This window comes from Manis pentadactyla, chromosome 3 (genome assembly GCF_030020395.1).
Source record: "Manis pentadactyla isolate mManPen7 chromosome 3, mManPen7.hap1, whole genome shotgun sequence".
In the NCBI taxonomy this organism is placed as follows: domain Eukaryota; kingdom Metazoa; phylum Chordata; class Mammalia; order Pholidota; family Manidae; genus Manis; species Manis pentadactyla.
In genome coordinates, this window is record NC_080021.1 from 77,966,791 (window position 1) to 77,985,442 (window position 18,652).

The following is an 18,652-nucleotide window of genomic DNA, read 5'->3' on the forward strand; positions in this document are numbered from 1 at the left end:
TGAAATATCTTTTTCCATCCCTTGACTTTAAGTCTGTGCGTGTCTTTGGGTTTGAGGTGAGTCTCTTGTAAGCAGCATATGGATGGATCTTGCTTTTTTATCCATTCTATTACTCTGTGTCTTTTGATTGGTGCATTCAGTCCATTTACATTTAGGGTGATTATTGAAAGGTATGAATTTATTGCCATTGCAGGCTTTAAGTTTGTGGTTACCAAAGGTTTAGGGTTAGCTTCTTTACTGTCTTACTGTCTAACTTAACTCGCTTGTTGAGCTATTATAAACACAGTCTGATGATTCTTTATTTCTCTCCCTTCTTATTCCTCCTCCTCCCTTCTTCATATGTTGGGTGTTGTGTGCTCTTTTTAGGAGTGCTCCCATCTAGAGCAGTCCCTGTAGGATGCCCTGTAGAGGTGGTTTGTGGGAGGCAAATTCCCTCAACTTTTGCTTGTCTGGGAATTGTTTAATCCCTCCTTCATATTTAAATGATATTCGTGCTGGATACAGTAGTCTTGGTTCGAGGCCCTTCTGTTTCATTGCATTAAGTATATCATGCCATTCTCTTCTGGCCTGTAGGGTTTCTGTTGAGAAGTCTGATGATAGCCTGATGGGTTTTCCTTTGTAGGTAACCTTTTTTTTTCTCTCTGGCTGCCTGTAATACTTTGTCCTTGTCTTTGATCTTTGCCATTTTAATTATTATGTGTCTTGGTGTTGCCCTCCTTGGATCCCTTGTCATGGGAGTTCTGTGTACCTCTGTGGTCTGAGAGGCCATTTCTTCCCCTAGTTTGGGGAAATTTTCAGCAATTATTTCTTCAAAGACATTTTCTATCCCCTTTTCTCTCTCTACTTCTTCTGGGATACCTATGATTCTTATATTACTCCTTTTCGATTGATCACTCAGCTCTCTTAAAATTCTTTCATTCCTGGAGATCCTTTTATCTCTCTCTGCATCAGCTTCTCTGCATTCCTGTTCTCTGTTTTCTAGTCCATTAATGGTCTCTTGCATCTTGTCCATTCTGTTTTGAAGTCCTTCCAGAGCTTGTTTTATTTCTGAATTCTCCTTCCTTAGTTCTTGCATATTTCTCTGCAAGTCCATCAGCATGGTTATGACTTTTGTTTTGAATTCTTTTTCAGGAAGACTGGCTAAATCTATCTCCCCAGATTCCTTCTCAGGGGAAGATGTAGCAGATGCCAAAGCTGTCTGGGTTAGTCTTGTCTGGATCATATTTTTTTGCCTTTTCATGTTGACAGGTGCTATTGACTGTCAGCTGGGAGGGCCAAAATTTTCACTTGCTACTGGCCTTTCTTTACTGGGACAACTGCGACCCCTAGTGGCTTGTGTTGGGTAATTGCGTGTAGAGTGGGTCTTTGTGTCTTGCCTGGCCGGAAGGGAGAAATTTCCCTTTCTGTGGGCGGAATTTGTCTCAGGCTGCTTCTCTGCTTTCGCAGCGCCCGGTGGGGTAATGGATGGGGGGGCTGCTTGACTGTTTGCCTCCGTGAGGGGTCTCAGAGCTGTTGCCCAGGGAGTTAGTGCACCCGGTTTTACCTGTAATTTCCAGCTGCTGTACTGTGACCTGGGTTGTTTCCGTCAAGCTGTTAAGTCCCTGTCCCTTTAAGACTTTCAAAAAGCCCCCGCTTTTCTTTGTCACAGGGGCATCAGCTTCGGCACCCGCTCAGAGGTCTTACTCCCTGTTCCCCCAGTATCCAGGGCCCCCTGGGCACGTACTGTGTCTGCGCTCTGGCCCGGATGGCTGGGGCTGGGTGTTCAGCAGTCCTGGGCTCCGTCTCCCTCCCGCTCTGCCTACTCTTCTCCCGCCGGGAGCTGGGGGGAGGGGCGCTCGGGTCCCGCCGGGCCGGGGCTTGTATCTTACCCCTTTCACCAGGCGCTGGGTTCTCGCTGGTGTAGCTGCAATCTGGCTACTGTCCTGCGTCTTCTGGTCTCTCTTTTAGGGCTAGTTGTGTTTGTTGTATTTTCAAAAGTATATATGTTTTTGGGAGGAGATTCCCACTGTCCTACTCACGCCGCCATGTTGGCTCCGCCCCCTCCCTTTATCATATATTAATGGACCATATATGTTTGGGTTAATGTCTGGAGTCTCTCTTCTGTTCCACTGGTCTGTGGCTCTGTTCTTGTGCCAGTACCAAATTGTCTTGGTTACTGTGGCTTTCTAGTAGAGCTCGAAGGTGGGGGATGAGATTCCCCCCACTTTATTCTTCCTTCTCAGGATTGCTTTGGCTATTCAGGGTCTTTGATGGTTCCATATGAATTTTTGAAGTATTTATTCCAGTTGATTGAAGAATGCTGTTGGTAATTTGATAGGGATTGCATCGAATCTGTACATTGCTTTGGGCAGGATGGCCATTTTGGCTATATTAATTCTTCCTAGACAGGAACATGATATGAGTTTCCATTTGTTAGTGACCTCTTTAATTTCTCTTAAGAGTGTCTTGTAGTTTTCATGGTATAGGTCTTTCACTTCCTTGGTTAGGTTTATTCCTAGTTATTTCATTCTTTTTGATGCTATTGTGAATGGAATTGTTTTCCTGATTTCTCTTTCTATTAGTTCATTGTTAGTGTATAGGAAATCCACAGATTTCTGTGTGTTAATTTTGTATCCTGCAACTTTGCTGTATTCAAATATTAGTTCTAGTAGTATTGGAGTGGAGTCTTTAGGGTTTTTTATGTACAATATCATGTCACCTGCAAATAGTGACAGTTTGACTTCTTCTTTACCGATCTGGATTCCTTATATTTCTTTGTTTTGTCTAATTGCCATGCCTAGGACCTCCAGTAGTATGTTGAATAACAGTGGGGATAGTGGGCATCCCTGTCTTGTTCCGAATCTCAGAGGAAAAGCTTTCAGCTTCTCACTGTTAAGTATGATGTTGGCTGTAGGTTTGTCACATATGGCCTTTATTATGTTGAGATACTTGCCCTCTATGCCCATTTTGTTGAGAGTTTTTATCATGAATGGCTATTGAATTTTGTGGAATGCTTTTTCAGCATCTATGGAGATGATCATGTGGTTTTTGTCCTATTTGTTTATGTGGTGGATGTTGATGGATTTTCAAATGTTGTGCCATCCTTGCATTCCTGGGATGAATCCCACTTGGTCATGGCTTATGATCCTTTTGATGTATTTTTGAATTCAGTTTGCTAATATTTTGTTGAGTATTTCTGCATCTACATTCCATTCCTTGATATTGGTCTGTAATTTTCTTTTTTGGTGGGGTCTTTGCCTGGTTTTGGTATTAGGATGATGTTTGCTCCATAGAATAAGTTTGGGAGTATTCACTCATGGGTATTATGTCTTCTGTGTATGCCTGATAAAATTCTGAGGTAAATCCATCTGGCCCAGGGGTTTTGTTCTTGGGTAGTTTTTGATTACCGCTTTAATTTTATTGCTGGTAATTGGTCTGTTTAGATTTTCTGTTTCTTCCTTGGTCAGTCTTGGAAGGTTGTATTTTTCTAGGAAGTTGTCCATTTCTTCTAGGTTTTTCAGCTTGTTCGCATATTGGTTTTCATAGTACTCTCTAATAATTCTTTGTATTTCTGTGGGGTCTGTCATGATTTTTCCTTTCTCATTTCTGATTCTGTTGATGGCTAGGGGATTATCTATTTTGTTTATTTTCTCAAAGAACCAGCTCTTAGTTTCATTGACTTTTGCTATTGTTTTATTCTTCTCAATTTTATTTATTTCTTCTCTGATCTTTATTATGTCCCTCCTTGTGCTGACTTTAGGTATCATTTGTTCTTCTTTTTCCAATTTCAGTAATTTTGACTTTAGACTATTCATTTGGATTTGTTCTTCCTTCTCTAAATATGCCTGGATTGCTATATACTTTCCTCTTAAGACTGCTTTCACTGTGTCCCACAGAAGTTGTGGCTTTGTGTTGTTGTTGTCATTTGTTTCCATATATTGCTTGATCTCTATTTTAATTTAGTCATTGATCCATTGATTATTTAGGAGCATGTTGTTAAGCCTCCATGTGTTTGTGAGCCTTTTTGCGTTCTTTGTACAATTTATTTCTAGTTTTATAACTTTGTGGTCTGATAAGTTGGTTGGTAGAATTTCAATCTTTTTGAATTTACTGAGGCTCTTTTTGTGGTCTATTCTGGAGAATGTTCCTTGTGCATTTGAGAAGAATGTGTATCCTGTTGGTTTTGGATGTAGAGTTCTATAGATATCTATTAGGTCCATCTGTTCTAGTGTGTTGTTCAGTGTCTCTGTTTCGTTACTTATTTTCTGTCTAGTGGGTCTATCCTTTGGAGTAAGTGGTGTGTTGAGGTCTCCTAAAATGAATGTATTGCATTCTATTTCCTTCTTTAGTTCTGTTAGCATTTGTTTCACATATGCCGGTGCTCCTCTATTGGGTGCATATGTATTTATAATAGTTATATCCTCTTGTTGGACAGACCCCTTTATCGTTATGCAATGTCCTTCTTTATCTCTTGTGTCTTTCTTTGTTTTGAAGTCTGTTTTGTCTGATATTAGTACTGTAACACCTGCTTTTCTCTCCGTGTTGTTTACATGAAATATCTTTTTCCATCCCTTGACTTTTAGTCTGTGCATGTCTTTGGGTTTGAGGTGAATCTCTTGTAAGCAGCATATAGATGGGTCTTGCATTTTTATCCATTCCATTACTCTGTGTCTTTTGATTGGTGCATTTAGTCCATTTACATTTAAGGTGATTATTGAAAGATATGTACTTATTGCCATTGCAGGCTTTAGATTCGTGGTTACCAAAGATTCAAGGTTATCTTCTGTAGTATCTTACTCTCTAACTTAACTCACTTATTGAGCTGTTATAAACACTATCTGGTGATTCTTTATTTCTCTCCCTTCTTATTCCTCCTCCTCCATTCTTTATATGTTGGGTGTTTTATTCTTTGCTATTTTGTGTTTCCTTTGACTGCTTTTGTGAGTAGTTGATTTTATTTTTTGCCTTTAGTTAGTATTTGGTTGGTCTGCTTTCTTGGGTGTGATTTTATTTTCTCTGATGACATCTATTTAGCCTTAGGAGTGCTCCCATTTAGAGCAGTCCCTCTAAAGTTCCCTGTAGAGGTCGTTTGTGGGAGGCAAATTCCCTCCTCTGCTGCTTCTCTGGGAATTGTTTAATCCCTCCTTCATATTTAAATGATAATCCTGCTGGATACAGTATTCTTGGTTCAAGGCCCTTCTGTTTCATTGCATTGAATATATCATGCCATTCTCTTCTGGCCTGTAAGGTTTCTGTTGAGAAGTCTGATAATAGCCTATGGGTTTTCCTTTGTAGTTGACCTTTTTCTTCACTCTAGCTGCCTTTAAAACTGTGTCCTTGTCCTTGATGTTTGCCATTTTAATTATTATGTGTCTTGTGGTTGTCCTCCTTGGGGCCCTTTTGTTGGGAGTTCTGTGTGCTTCTGTGGTTTGAGTGACTATTTCCTTCCCCAGTTTGGGGAAGTTTTCAGCAATTATTTCTTCAAATACACTTTCTATCCCTTCTCTCTCTTCTACTTCTTGTACCCCTATAATGCGAATACTACTCTGCCTGGATTGGTCACACAGTTCTCTCAACATTCTTTCATTCCTGGAGATCCCTTTATCTCTCTGTGTCAGCTTCTCTGCATTCCTGTTCTCTGATTTTTATTCCATTAATGGCCTCTTCCGCCTCATCCATTCTGCTTTTAAGTCCTTCCAGAGATTGTTTTATTTCTGTATTCTCCCTCCTTAGCTCTTGCATATTTCTCTGCAAGTCCATCAGCATGTTTATGACCTTTATTTGAATTCTTTTTCAGGAAGATTGTTTAGGTCTATCTCCCCAAGCTCCTTCTCAGGGGTTGTCTCTGTTAGTCTGTTCTGGATCAAATTCCTCTGCCTTTTCATGGCGATAGAGGTAGTTGTGGGGAGTTGGCACGTGTGTCAGCTAGGGGAACGTCCATTCTTGCTAGTTTGTTGCCTTCCTCTCCTGTGAGAATGGCGACCCCTAGTGGCTTGTGCTGGGCAGCTGCATGCAGACAGGGTCTCTGATTCTTGTCCAGCCACTGTGGAGGGAGCTCTGCATGGCTGCTGTGGGCATGGCTGACCTCAGGCTGCTGCTCTGCTATGGCAGGGCTGCACTGGAGGGGAATGGGCGGGAGGCTGTTTATTGCCATGAGGAGTCTCAGAGCTGTGCTGCCACCCAGGAGGTTAAGGTGTCCGGAGATCCCCAGGATTCCCAGCTGCTGGGCTGAGTGCACCAGGATGCTTCCGTCCAGCTATGAGGTCCCTGTGCCTTTAAGACTTTCAAAAAGCACTCGCTTTTCTTTTGTCCCAGGGGCGCCAGCTGCAGGGACCTGCTTGCAGGTTTTACTGTACCGTTTCCCTAGTATCCAGCACACCACGCACTGTGTGTCTACACTCCTAGTGCAGATGGATAGGGCTGGGTATTTAGCAGTCCTGGGCTCCCCCTCCCTCCCCGCTCCAACTCCTCTCCTCCTGCCAGGGAGCTGGGGTGATGGGCACTCAGGTCCCACTTGGCTGCGGCTTGTATCTTACCCCCTTCGTGAGGCGCTGGGTTCTCACAGTTTTAGATGTAGTCTGGCTGTTGTACTGTATCTTCTGGTCTCTCTTTTAGTAATAGTTGTATTTGTTGTATTTTCAAAAATATATATGGTTTTGGGAGGAGATTTCTGCTGCTATACTCTTGCTGCCATCTTGGCTCCTTGTTTTAAGTAGTTTTAATTAGAACCTAAAGCCATCAGAAACTTGTTTTCAGTGAACACTGAGAAGTAAACTATTGTAAACTGTTATACTAGCATTCTTTAGATTGACACATTTATGAACACATTTTATAATTTCTGGATACATGTGCTTTATACCACAATTTCTTAATAAGCACAAAATATGTCCACTTAGCAAAACTTTAAGGTTTTAGGTTACCATAAAGATTTTCAAGCCATATGTAGGTATACCCTCTAACACACTGTAACATACAATCATTAAGAAGTTCACTTACTACACTTACTTAATTCACTCATTCTTAACAACCATGCTAGATTACTTACAAAACCTTCACTAAACCTGACAAAGTCAAGCCTCTCTTTAATCATTCTTTTTTTTTTGAAAGATTTAAGCCAGGCTGTATTTCAAAAGATAAATTTCTGTCTCAGGGAGTCTAGTTTAAAAACCTCACAATTTTTGAGGATAGTTATGAACCCAATAAGTAGAATAGATTTACAATAAAAGGATTTAGAAAACCAGTTTATATTGTAGTAGTCCACAGAACTTTTAGCTATTTTCCTTCTTTGTAGCAAAATTAATTTAGCTGCGTAACCTTATTATATTGTATACTTCTCTCAGGGGCCAAGCCTCTCTAATCAGAGCATTTGAATTGAGGCCAGGCTTGTGTGCAGAAGATAAGGCACTTTTTTTCAGGGTTTGGGGATCAAACTCCCAACTCTTTAGAATGCATTCCAGAGGCATTTCTGGCTTTAAACTTGAAGAGGATGCTCCCATCTCTAAAGTTATCCTGGATGAGTCCCCCAAAATGATGCCGGGGTTGTTCACGGAGTCGAAGAAGAACCTTGCAAACACTCAAGGTAGGAAAGCAAGTGAGAGGTTTCCATTTAGAGACAAAGTGTGAGGACAGAGCTCCTGGCTCATGCCAAGAGGGGACAAAAGAGTCTCCTAAACATCTTTTAAAACATTATCTTTCAAATCTAATTTTCTTAGTTAAGATAGAAACTTTGTTTCACACAGAAAACATTTTTCATGATGAAAAGTTTTAATACCCACTATAAAAGCAAAAATCAAGCAGTACAAAAGTTTTAAAGCAAAAACTTAATCTACCTCTAATTCCAGACCTTATCCCAATCTCCAGATATAACTGTGATCAGCAGGAATTTTCTCAAAAGCATTTTCTATGCATTTACACACAATTGTACTAAATGGGCTCCATCAGTACATACTGAATCTAATTTTGACACTAGACTTGAATCTATTGCTTAAACATCTATGTTTGATTGTTTTCTCTGCTGACTATACTCTTTAATGTGTTTTCTCTGGCCTTGAGCTTGTCATTTATGTTTCACTGCTGGGTCGGCTATAATCCATCTGCAGGTAATAATTTCAAGAAAGAGACATAGAATTTACATTGTGAACCTTTGTATATGTGACAGTGTTTTTCTGTGACCTTCATATAATTAGGGCAAGTTAGTTACATATCAAATTCTTGGGTAGACATCCTTTACTCCCTAAAACTAAACAAAGAGCTTTCCTCTGTGTGGCAGAGTAGATTATCTAAGACCCTTCCTGATGCAGAACAACAGATTTTCCATAAATCTAAAATTTTTTGCATTGCTGACCTTCCAGATAGTAAGGAAAATGACAAAGTACCTAAAAAGAAAAAAACAAAGAAAAAGTTTGCCAAATCCCTGAGTAGTGACTGCTAAGCAGAGGAAGGAAGGGTTTTCTCTACAGGCAAGTGCAGAGTGGGCGACTGATGCCCAGATTCTAGCCCTGTTCCATGAAAGGAGCCAGGTGGTTGGTCCTATGTCAGTTACGCCTCCTGGATCTCAGAAGCAAACACATCCTCTCTGGAGGAAAGAAAATACCCTCAATCTTCACTCTCACTTTCCCAGAGATTAAGACCAACCAAAAATTACAAAACAACCCATTACAAATGAGAGTCAGTAGAAAGAACACTTGGTTTAGAGCCCAAAGGACTTCCAACGTTAGTATTGTTTGTAATAAAATATAAAGGAATGCTTTCTGAAATGTTTTAATGAATTAAAGACAGAGTCACAAAAATGAGTAATCAATTCAATCATCAAAAATGTCCAGGACTGTGAAGTTTGTTTTGTCCAAAACAAAACAGCACACAGAGTTTCTCAAGAAGTTACTGTGGGGGAAATGGGTTAAATGGCACATGGGGTTCCTCTGTTAAATTTTCCCTTGATTTTTTAATATTATTTATTTTTGAGGCCAGAAATCCACAGTTTTCTTGAGGCAGAAGTCCAAAATCAAAGTATGAGCAGGGCCACGCTCTCTGCCAGCTCTGGGGGAATCCTGCCTGCCTCTGCCATCTTCTCTGGTAATTGCCAGCAATCCTTAGTATTCTTGGCTGGTAGCTACATCACGCCAGTCACACGACCATCTTTTCCCTGTGTGTCTTCACACCCTCCCTCCTCTCTCTGTGCCTGTCTCTGTCCAAACTCCCCTTTTTAAGAGAACACTAGTCATATTGGATGAGGGCTCCCTCTAATGACCTCATCTTAACCTGGTCAAATCTGCAAAGACCTTATTTCCAAATATGGTCACATCCTGAGGCCCTGTGGGTTAGGACTTCAACAGATCTGTTTTAGGAGATGCAATTCAACTCATAAAACTTTCTTAAAAATAAACACTGGATCCAGTTGGTTTTACAAAACTTGGAGGAATTGATCATTCTACAGTTAACACGAGTGTCATGTAACAAAGAGCCTCATGGGTGCATCTTAGACACTTACTTAGGTGGGGTGACAAAGGCAAGTTGTAGCAAGTGGTTCTGAAGTTAAATCACTAAAGAATACATTCTTCAGGGAGACAAAAACTGCGTCAAAGGGAAGGGATAATAAGGGTCATCGTCAAACAGGCTGTTTTCTGAACTCGATATAATTAAAATAGAAGTAAGAAATAAACTAAAACAGAGTAAGCCCCAAATCAAGACCAGCAGTTCCCTTGGGACGAGGGGAAGTCAGGAGAGAAGCCTGTGGACTCTGCACCGCGGTGGGCACAGTCGTGCTATGCCTGACTCTTGGTGGTGAACTCATATTCACTTCATATCTTACAGTCGTATAACATTATTTTCTCTGTCTCTTTAAAATTCTCTTTCAAATTAAAAAAAAAACCTTATACATAGACTGCACGGTTGCCATTGTGGAAGCTAGTGGTCACGTGACTCGGAGCTCTCCCAGGTGACCGGGACGTTTTGGTCAGATGGTTACAGGAGTATCTTTACTCTTGTAATTTAAAAACATTGCCAGGATGTGCCTAGGTGTAAACAAGTATGCTGTTAGAAGTTCTAGCAATTTGGTTTGCAAGCATTTAGGCAGTAGCCATGCCATCCAGGTAGACAACTTGAGGAAATGAGAGCAGCTCTTTCCCTTCCTAAGAGGGCCTACATGCTCATTTTCATTCTCGGAGCAAAAGATGTTTCTATTGATGAAATTCAAATTAACTTCCAATAACGTAGCTGCCCTGTGCCTCTTCCCTTTGGTCCCCACCAAGCCCAAGCCTCACCCTGGAAGAAGTCGGCGCCTGGGCTCATTCGACCAGTTAATGTTCACTCCGGCCGGAAGGAACGCTTTCCGGGAATTCCTCCGAACAGAATTCAGTGAAGAAAACATGCTCTTCTGGATGGCGTGTGAGGAACTGAAGAAAGAAGCTAATAAAAACGTTATTAAAGAGAAAGCAAGGATAATATATGAAAACTACATTTCTATCCTTTCTCCTAAAGAGGTATGTGCCCGCCAAAAGGGTTTCTCCCAGGAGGCTGTTGCTGAAACTGACTGATTTAAGCCTTTGGTCCCCTGGCAGTTTAGCTCCTCCAAAATGCAGAAAACGACTCTACCCACTCTTCTTGGTTCTCAAATGCATTTGACTGGTCCCACCAATGGGCTCCAAGTGCCCCCTAAAATCTGTGAAAGATTTTGTACAGTTTTACCACAAAAGTAGCCATAACTTTCATCAGATTCTCTAGAAGGGGGAGTCTATGCCCTTTATTGTAAATACTGTTTAAAAATATTACACCCTGTAAACATTTAAGTAAAGTTATCCTTTTATTCTGAGCAAATGCTCACTGACAAGTCTCTTTTAGGTAGAAATAGCATCACTAATATGAAACTGATACTGTAGAGGTTGTCCCCAGCATGGCCCTTTCTTACATCAGAATTTACCAGAGGAGAGGAATCAACCAAGTGTGCATCTCTCAGTCTGTTCCTTAGAATCTAGAATTTAGGAAGTTGGTTCGTCTCAAAACTAAGTGCCATGTAGCTTCAGTTACAAAATCACTCATTTCCTCCAGTGTGCTGCTACGGATAAGAAGTTAAAAAGGGTCCCTCAGGTCAGGTAGTTCACGGGCAATCCAGAGCCTGTGTCCTAGGGGCTGGTGAAGTGGGATGGGAATGAGGAGCAGGCTCTGGAAGGGGCCAAAGGCAGACCAGGGATGATGAGAAGGGAGTTACCAGAAATACAATGGGATGAAGACATCCCAGAGGACCGGACCAGATGGCAAAGGCTAAAAGTAGGCAGGCATGTGGCAGTGGCAGTGGCAGTGGCTTGGGGGCCAGCCTGAGGTTTTCTGAGAAGCCCTTGGATATTAACCTGGTTAGAGCATCACATTTGGATTTTGAAAGGCCAACATGGCTGCAGACTGGATTTGGAAGACTAGAGGCAGAGGCTGGTTAGAGCATGAATCCAGGAGTCCAGACAGGACATACCGGGGCCCCACCTGGGCCAGCTGAAGAGAAACCTGAGGAGAAGGGTTTGATCCGGGTAAATCCCAGGGTTCCAAATGCCTCCTCCATGTCTGCTTCGGGCATAGTTCACTTCAGCTGGGCAGACAGGATGGTGACATACACCCAGAAAGGCAGGAGGGCTCAGTTTGCTCACTTAAGTTTGTGAAGGTGGAAAGAGATTCAGTTGACAGACACATGAATATGGAGTTCAGAAAGTTATTTCCATTTGGATTAACAAAAAGCATGAGAATTTTTGTCTTTTAAATTGTGGCTTACACGTATTTTTACTTTGTCATGATTTTCCTTTTTATTTTTTAAGGCAAAAATTTTCAACAGTCTTTATACAACCAAAAACATTAGAAAAATTGTGAAGCAAAAATGATATAAGAATAATGACCCTTTCCTTCTCAAATAGGAGCATATATTACTTGAAATGTAAAAGCTTCACAATTTTAAGATTGGGGTCAGATTCACTTAGGTTTGAACCCCAGTTCTCTCATCTAACAGCTGCATAACCTTGGGGGGTATTTCGGAAGCTTTTTGCACCTTGGTTTCCTTATATGTAAAAGGGGAAATCACCTGCCCAGAGTTTGGGAAGGATTGAAGGGGGGACAGGCGCCTGGCTGCCAGGACATCTGGCAGAGCAGCTCAGGGGCATGTGCTTCATGTGGAGGCTGTGAGGAATGAAATGGTTCTATTTGTACCCCAGCTGCTGGTGAACCAGAGGATTTTGTAACATTTTCCCCAACAGGGCAGGAGCTTTCCTCCTCTTAGCTGACAGTCTGTAGTGAGTCCCCTGCTTTGGAAGGAGCTGCGTTCCTGAGCTCTGGACCCTTATGCTCTAGAATCTTCTCGGAGAGGGCTGCCTAGTAGTGAGGGTGGCCTCTGGAAGAAACTCGGGGTGTAGGGGCCACAAAGGGAATTTCCCCTCCATCTGGGTGGGTGGGGAAGGCTTCTGGGTTAGAATGAATCTAAAGCAAGACTTGCAGAGGTGCACTTAGGCAAGCAGAGCAGGGGAAGCTTATTCCAGACAGGAGCAGGGACAGGCTAGTCCGAGCTCCTCCTCTCTTTAAATTCAAAGTGGAAAATTCCAAATTCTTTAAGTTCTTGAGTGCAATAGTGAGGCAGAGCTGGGGAACAAGTAGAAGCAGATCGCAAAGGGCCTCCTAAGTCTACATTTGGGACTTGTAAGCTTTGGACTTGATCCTGAGAGCAGCCACAAGGCAGTGCCAGGCATGAAGCTGGAATGTCAGCACGGAGTTTGCAGGTTAGAAAGGTCCCTCTGGCCAAACTGGTGTGTGGAGAGGCACTCAACTGAAGCAGGAGGTTAGGAGGCTGGCGAACAAATGCAGCAGGTGACTATGGGTGACCTCCATGGCCGTGGCAGAGAGGAGGGAAGAGGTGGACAGACTTGGGAGGTGTTAAAGAGATGGGGTCACCAAGAATTTGTAATAGAATAGAGAGCCAGAGGGAAAAGGAGGGGGAGCAGGATGCAGAACTGGGTGGAAATAAGTAATTCTATTCCTTCACAAGCTAAACAAGGAAGATTTGGAAATGTTGGGAATTTGTGTTGAATGTTAGGTTTCCTTGTGTAGACAAAGGGGCTTCCAGGAGGAAGGTGGGTATGCACCCGGCAAGACAGATCATGAAAGTCAGTGTTTCATGAGTTAGATACTTGTATTTTCAGTTTTCTCTTAAACAATTTCCTGTGCGTTGCATAGCATTCAAACTGTCCTGGCCTAGTGGTGCAGAGCTGGTCCAGCTGAGGCTCTTCGCACAGCAGAGAACACATGTGAGCTGATCTTTGCAGTTTGGCCCGTTGCCTTGTCTGTCTGGTGTCCTGCGGGAAAAGCCCAAGCCCGGCGGCTTGTGCTGGTCTGTGAGGCAGCTTTGTCCAGGGTGAGTGGAACATCAGCATCGGGAGAACCCGGGTCTCCAAAGGACTTCTGAATTCCAAGCACTTTAAATGAATTCTCCTTAAAGGCTCCCCAGCTACCGCCCTCACCCCTGTGTAAGGAGGAGCTCATTAGGGCACCGTTTACTTTGCCAAAGGCCCCACACCAAGCAGTGACAGAGGCGGGATTTCAACACAGGCCGCTTGAGTCTGACCCTTGCACCATGCTTCTGAGTCAGCTTCCGCTTCATCAGCTGGCCCGGCACTCGTTCCTGAAAATCTGCAGCTGTTCTAGCTGGCTGCAGCCCGCGGCCTCCAGTTTTAGCCCTGATGTCATTAAGAAGTTAGCAAGGGGTAGGTCTATGCACATTACATATATTATGAAAATATGTACTCTTTTCTTTAAAATAATACATTCATTTTAAAGAAGCAACACAGCACTGTGATTTTCTGAAGCAGTGTGAGCCCCACCAACATCACCTAGAACTTGTAAGAAATACAAATTATCAGGCCCCTCTGTAGACCTCCTGGGACAGAACTCTGTGGGGGAAGAAGTTGATGGGGGCAGCAAGCTGTTCGACAAGGCTTCCAGGGGCTTCTAATGCCATGGAGAACTGAGAACCATGTTCATCGTGCATTCAGTTTCTCTTTCAGCAGTTCAGATTCTTGGAGGACCTTGTTTGATTTGGAATTTTTAAAAGGCAAAACAAGGTATGGGAGTTTTGGATGAATTTCCAAAGAGAAACATATTTAATACAACTCCTGTTTGCTTCTATTGACATGTTAGCTTAGACTCCCGAGTAAGAGAAGTCATCAACAGGAACATGGTGGAACCATCCCAGCACACATTTGATGATGCACAATTGCAGATTTACACCTTAATGCATAGAGACTCATACCCTTGGTTCATGAGCTCTGCTCTCTATAAAGATTTGCTTCAGAGCTTGTCTGAGAAATCAGTTGAAGCATAGGATGTTATCAAATATGCTTATTATAAATAAAACAATAAAAGAATTCATGGACTACATTAGTACAAGGAATGTAGATAGAGGTAGTATCTTCTGCTGGAGTAATAACTTGGGCCATTTTAATAAGATGCTTCCTTCTACAGAAGACTATATAGTTACAGTATAAAATTGCAGCCACCTGCAATGATACTTCTGAAAAAAACTGGGGTCTGGCTGTCTTAGATAGTATATGTAAACAGTAGCATGTCCTCAATGACAAGAGATAGCCTTGAAGACTCCACACTGCCTGCAGCATGTAGACCCACTGGAGAAAATGGGACTGGTTTGTTTTGCATGAGTCCAGTACCTGATTACTCTCCTCCCAAAGAAAAGATAGCAAGTGGATCACAGCCACTCCCTCTTCTGTCTAATTCATTTTTGAGTATTTCACTTAGTGCCATTACAGGGCCCACATTCCCATTTTACAAAGATGCAGCACTTTAAAAATGGTTTTCCACTATATTACAGAATACATGTATGTAGGTACATAAGTGTGTGTGTCTATACATGGTAAGTGCAAAGCACTGTGCTCTTCAGTGGGTCTCAAGCATTTAGTAAGAGAAGTAGTGCTTTGAAAATTCTTCCATTTAAAAGTTACCAGTATTTTATTATCAGAATCTGCGAACCTGAAGAATGAATTTTAAGTTCACAACTTTGTTCATAACAAAGTTATGAACAAAACGGGAGTCTAAGTTCATAACATTTTCAAATAAGCCTATTTTATTATCGAAAGAAATATGGGCATTTTCACTTGAAAAATAAAGCACAAGAGTTTTATCTCCATCTTTATTTTTTTCCACAGGTAAATACTGGAGAAATAGATTAACTAAGTAGGGATCGACACAAGATACCTTTTAGCTCCCAGACTAAGATTTTGTTTTAGATCCTACCATTTTTGTCATGGGACAACGGAATCACTTCACAGCTTACAGGCAACATACTGGTTTGTAGACTAAGCCACCCTGAAGAAGTCCTTGACTAGAGTGAATGGGAGGGACATCCAGAATCTGGAAGAGCTTGAGGGGCGGGTTAGAAAGTAACCTGGAATAGGCCCACAGGCTGCTTCAGCCTTAAAGGGGGCAGCCGTCCTCTTGCTCGTCTCCCTCCCAAGCAGGCCCCTCAGCCTGATGCTTTCTTTAGTACTTTTCAAGCCCCCTAAGCCCCTCACCCTCATTCCCAGTAAAACATCTTACATCCTTTACTGTGAAAACTGCACCCCAACCCCCAACTTCCTGCATAGCCCATAAATCCGTGTGCATAGTGGTTTGTTCTTGCCTCCTTCACCCTTGGCCCAGAGAATATTGAACTTCCCTCCTTTCCAGGGCGTCAATCGTGTGCTTTTGATCCATATCCTACGGTGTCCTTAGACAAAGAGGATGGAATGTTAGGGCATCGACCTTGCCCTCTAGTCGTCCACATTCCTGCCAGGGTGACAGGTGTGCCCATGGTAGCGACGGTGCAGTGTAGCAGGTGCTGTGATGGGGAAGAGCCCACCAGGGAAGCCCTGAAGGGCTAAGGGAAGATTTCAGCGTAAGTGGCGTCACAACAAATCTATAACATGAGAGTATGTGTGTTGTGGCAGAGGTGTGGGAAAGTGTCCATGATTGGGGCAATCCCGAACAAGTGCAGATATGAGGTCACTGTAAGACAGGATGGCCAGGAATGGACTGGATGGAGGGACACGGGAGGCTGAGATTTTAGGCTGGAGTATGGACTCAGGATTTTCCAGCAAATGGATGGATGGGATTGCCTGGAGAGTGAGGGCATGGAAATGCTGAGGGTAAGTCCTTGCAAGGATGGAGAGAGGCAGGTGCATTCCAAAGGAGTCATGGATTCGCCTCCTCAGTACAGGTAAGAAGCAAGCCAGGGACATGTGGGGACATGGCAGCAACTGAATGGGAGAGCTCGAAGGGGCGGTGGTATGTGATGGTGAGTTAAATGCTGACCCAGGATTTCCCCCACCCTCCTGCACCGTCACCTTCGCCGGGACTTTCTCCCGTACCATAAGCATCCCTAGACCCCCCAGCCTGCACTGCGCAGCTGCAGTCCTCCGTTCCTTTCTCATCCGATTCTCACCACAGCCCACTCTTGCCATCTCGTTTCCTCACCTCCCCATTCACCCCTCAAACTAAGGCCATGCTCCAGCCTGCTCCACACAGGTCTTGGCCGGCCACGTCCACACTTCTGCCTTGGCCTCCTCGGTGGACTGCTTAGCTTCCTGATGCCTTAGCCAGTACCGTTCTTGAAACACCCCTTGCCTGTCTTCTAAGATGCTTTCCAGTTCTCATCTCTGTCCGTGTCCTTCCAGGCAGTAAGGACACAGCAGCCAAGGGCCTTGGGCGCTTGAGCTGCGCTTTCTGTCACCCCACTTCTGTGTGGTAGTGGCACTAGCTTTTCAGGGCCAGCTTTCTCTGAGGAGTTTGGACGTTGGCTTGCTTTTCCTGCCAATCCATATGATTAGTCTCTCTCATGTCCCCTTTTCATTGTTTAAATAACTGCCAATACAGTCGGAGCTACCAAATCAGGATCTGCTCTAGACTTTCTCCAGCACCTCAGAATCAGCTGCCGGTTGTTCATCTCCACTTGTGGATCCCACAGGTAAGTGAGACCCGTCTCGATTTTGACTTCTCATCCCACTGCCTCCTTGACCAAACCCGGCCCCTGCCTGTGTCTGCAGTCACTCAGCCAGTCAAGTCTCCTAGGCTCTTATCTGGGTGTTAACTGATTCCTCCCTTTCTCCTCCCAAAGCCCTGCTGATTTTACTTCCTTCATATTTCTCACGTGTCTCTTTCCCTCCTCCTGACTGCCATTCTCTCTCACCTGCCTGTATTGATGCCAAAAGAGCCTCCTAACTGGTCTCCCTGAACCCATCCCAGCTTCAACTCCATTCAAGTCCATCTTTCAAAATGCCATAAGGTGACCTTCCTCACATGCAAACCTGCTTCTCATATCCCTCCACTCCTTAAAATCTTTAGTTGTTCCTGATTATCTGCAGTACAAATGCCAGACTCAGCCTGGTGCACAAGCAAGGCCCCTACAGTTGGGCTACTGGCTCCCTAGCCAACCCCACATCCAGTTTGGACTCTAGAACAAACACTTAAAGAAAAGACACATATACCACTTCACCCTCTCTAAAATGCCACCCTACAGCCAGCTAACTGCTATTGTTCCTTCAAGATGTAAGTCACAAATCACCTCCTCTGAGAAGCCTTAACCTCACCTCCTAAGTCCTACTTCCATTGTGTTGGGTGCATTCTTTCGTAGTCCAGGACTTTCCTGTACAGATACTTATCTCCTGAGTTATTACAAAGTATCTGTCTACATATCTGTCTTTCCCATTAGACTCTAAGCTCTGGAGGCATCGAAAATACATCTTATTAATCATTTTATGTACAGTATATAGCTAAGAGCAATATTCACTAAGTGCTTGTAGAATGTAACTGAAGAGTTACAGCATGAAAACGGAATTTCCCATAGCTATGAAATAAAAATCCCATTCCAAATCTGCTTTGAAACGTGTCACATCTCAGATCTTTCCCATGTGCCTTACATAATCACTACAATGAGCCAATCCTGAGTAAATCTATAGTGTCATCTACATGTATGAATGAATCCTGAAGCCACCCTCCAGGTACCCTATAAACTCAGTGAAATGCCAAGGTTTAAAAAATGTTAAGTAAAACTCAAAAAGCTGATTTGTTGGGATGGATGTCTCTCCATATATATAAACAAATATAAGTTCCAAATGGCTTAAGGACCTAAAGCTTTTTTAAAGAATAATATTGAAGAAAATGTAGGCAATATTTTAATAACTTCAGATGTAAAAGGTCTCCTAAGCAAAACATCAAATCCAAAAACCATAATACTCTGACAAATTGGATTATGTTAAAATTATAATTCAGTACTACAAAAGAACAAAAAAAGTAATAAAACACAGGCCTCAGGCAATAAACACACTAAAGATTACTATGCACAACATATTAGGTAGGAGTGCCTACAAATTAGTAAGAAAATCTTGTTTTAAGTCAATACTTTAAAAAAATTTTCACGTTGTGATTTCTCCACTGTCAATTATCTTAGTTCCTCCAAATTGTTGTTATGAGCAGTTATGAAAGCATTTCTCTATATTCTAGAGTCCAAAACGTATGTGGGGTTGGGTAGGGAGCCAGTAGCCTGACTCCGGAGGCCTTTGCTTATACACCACTTAAGGAATAAAGGGACAGTGTAATTAGGAAGGCGAGGGGCTTGGGGTTGGGGGTGGGGGGAGGGATTTGAAAAGATCAGATTCCCGACCTT

At 42.9% G+C, this 18,652-nt stretch overlaps 1 protein-coding gene across 1 annotated transcript in view; it reads left to right on the forward strand.

Moving 5' to 3' along the window:
- Nucleotides 1-14,980, forward strand: part of RGS20 (regulator of G protein signaling 20) — a 32,410-nt gene extending 17,430 nt beyond the window's left edge. The window contains 4 exon segments of the mRNA XM_036878947.2: nt 10,227-10,258; nt 10,261-10,457; nt 11,062-11,066; nt 14,137-14,980. Coding sequence (XP_036734842.2) covers nt 10,227-10,258; nt 10,261-10,457; nt 11,062-11,066; nt 14,137-14,320 — 418 coding nt within the window. The 3' untranslated portion in view covers nt 14,321-14,980.
- The last annotated feature ends 3,672 nt before the right edge of the window (nt 14,981-18,652 follow it).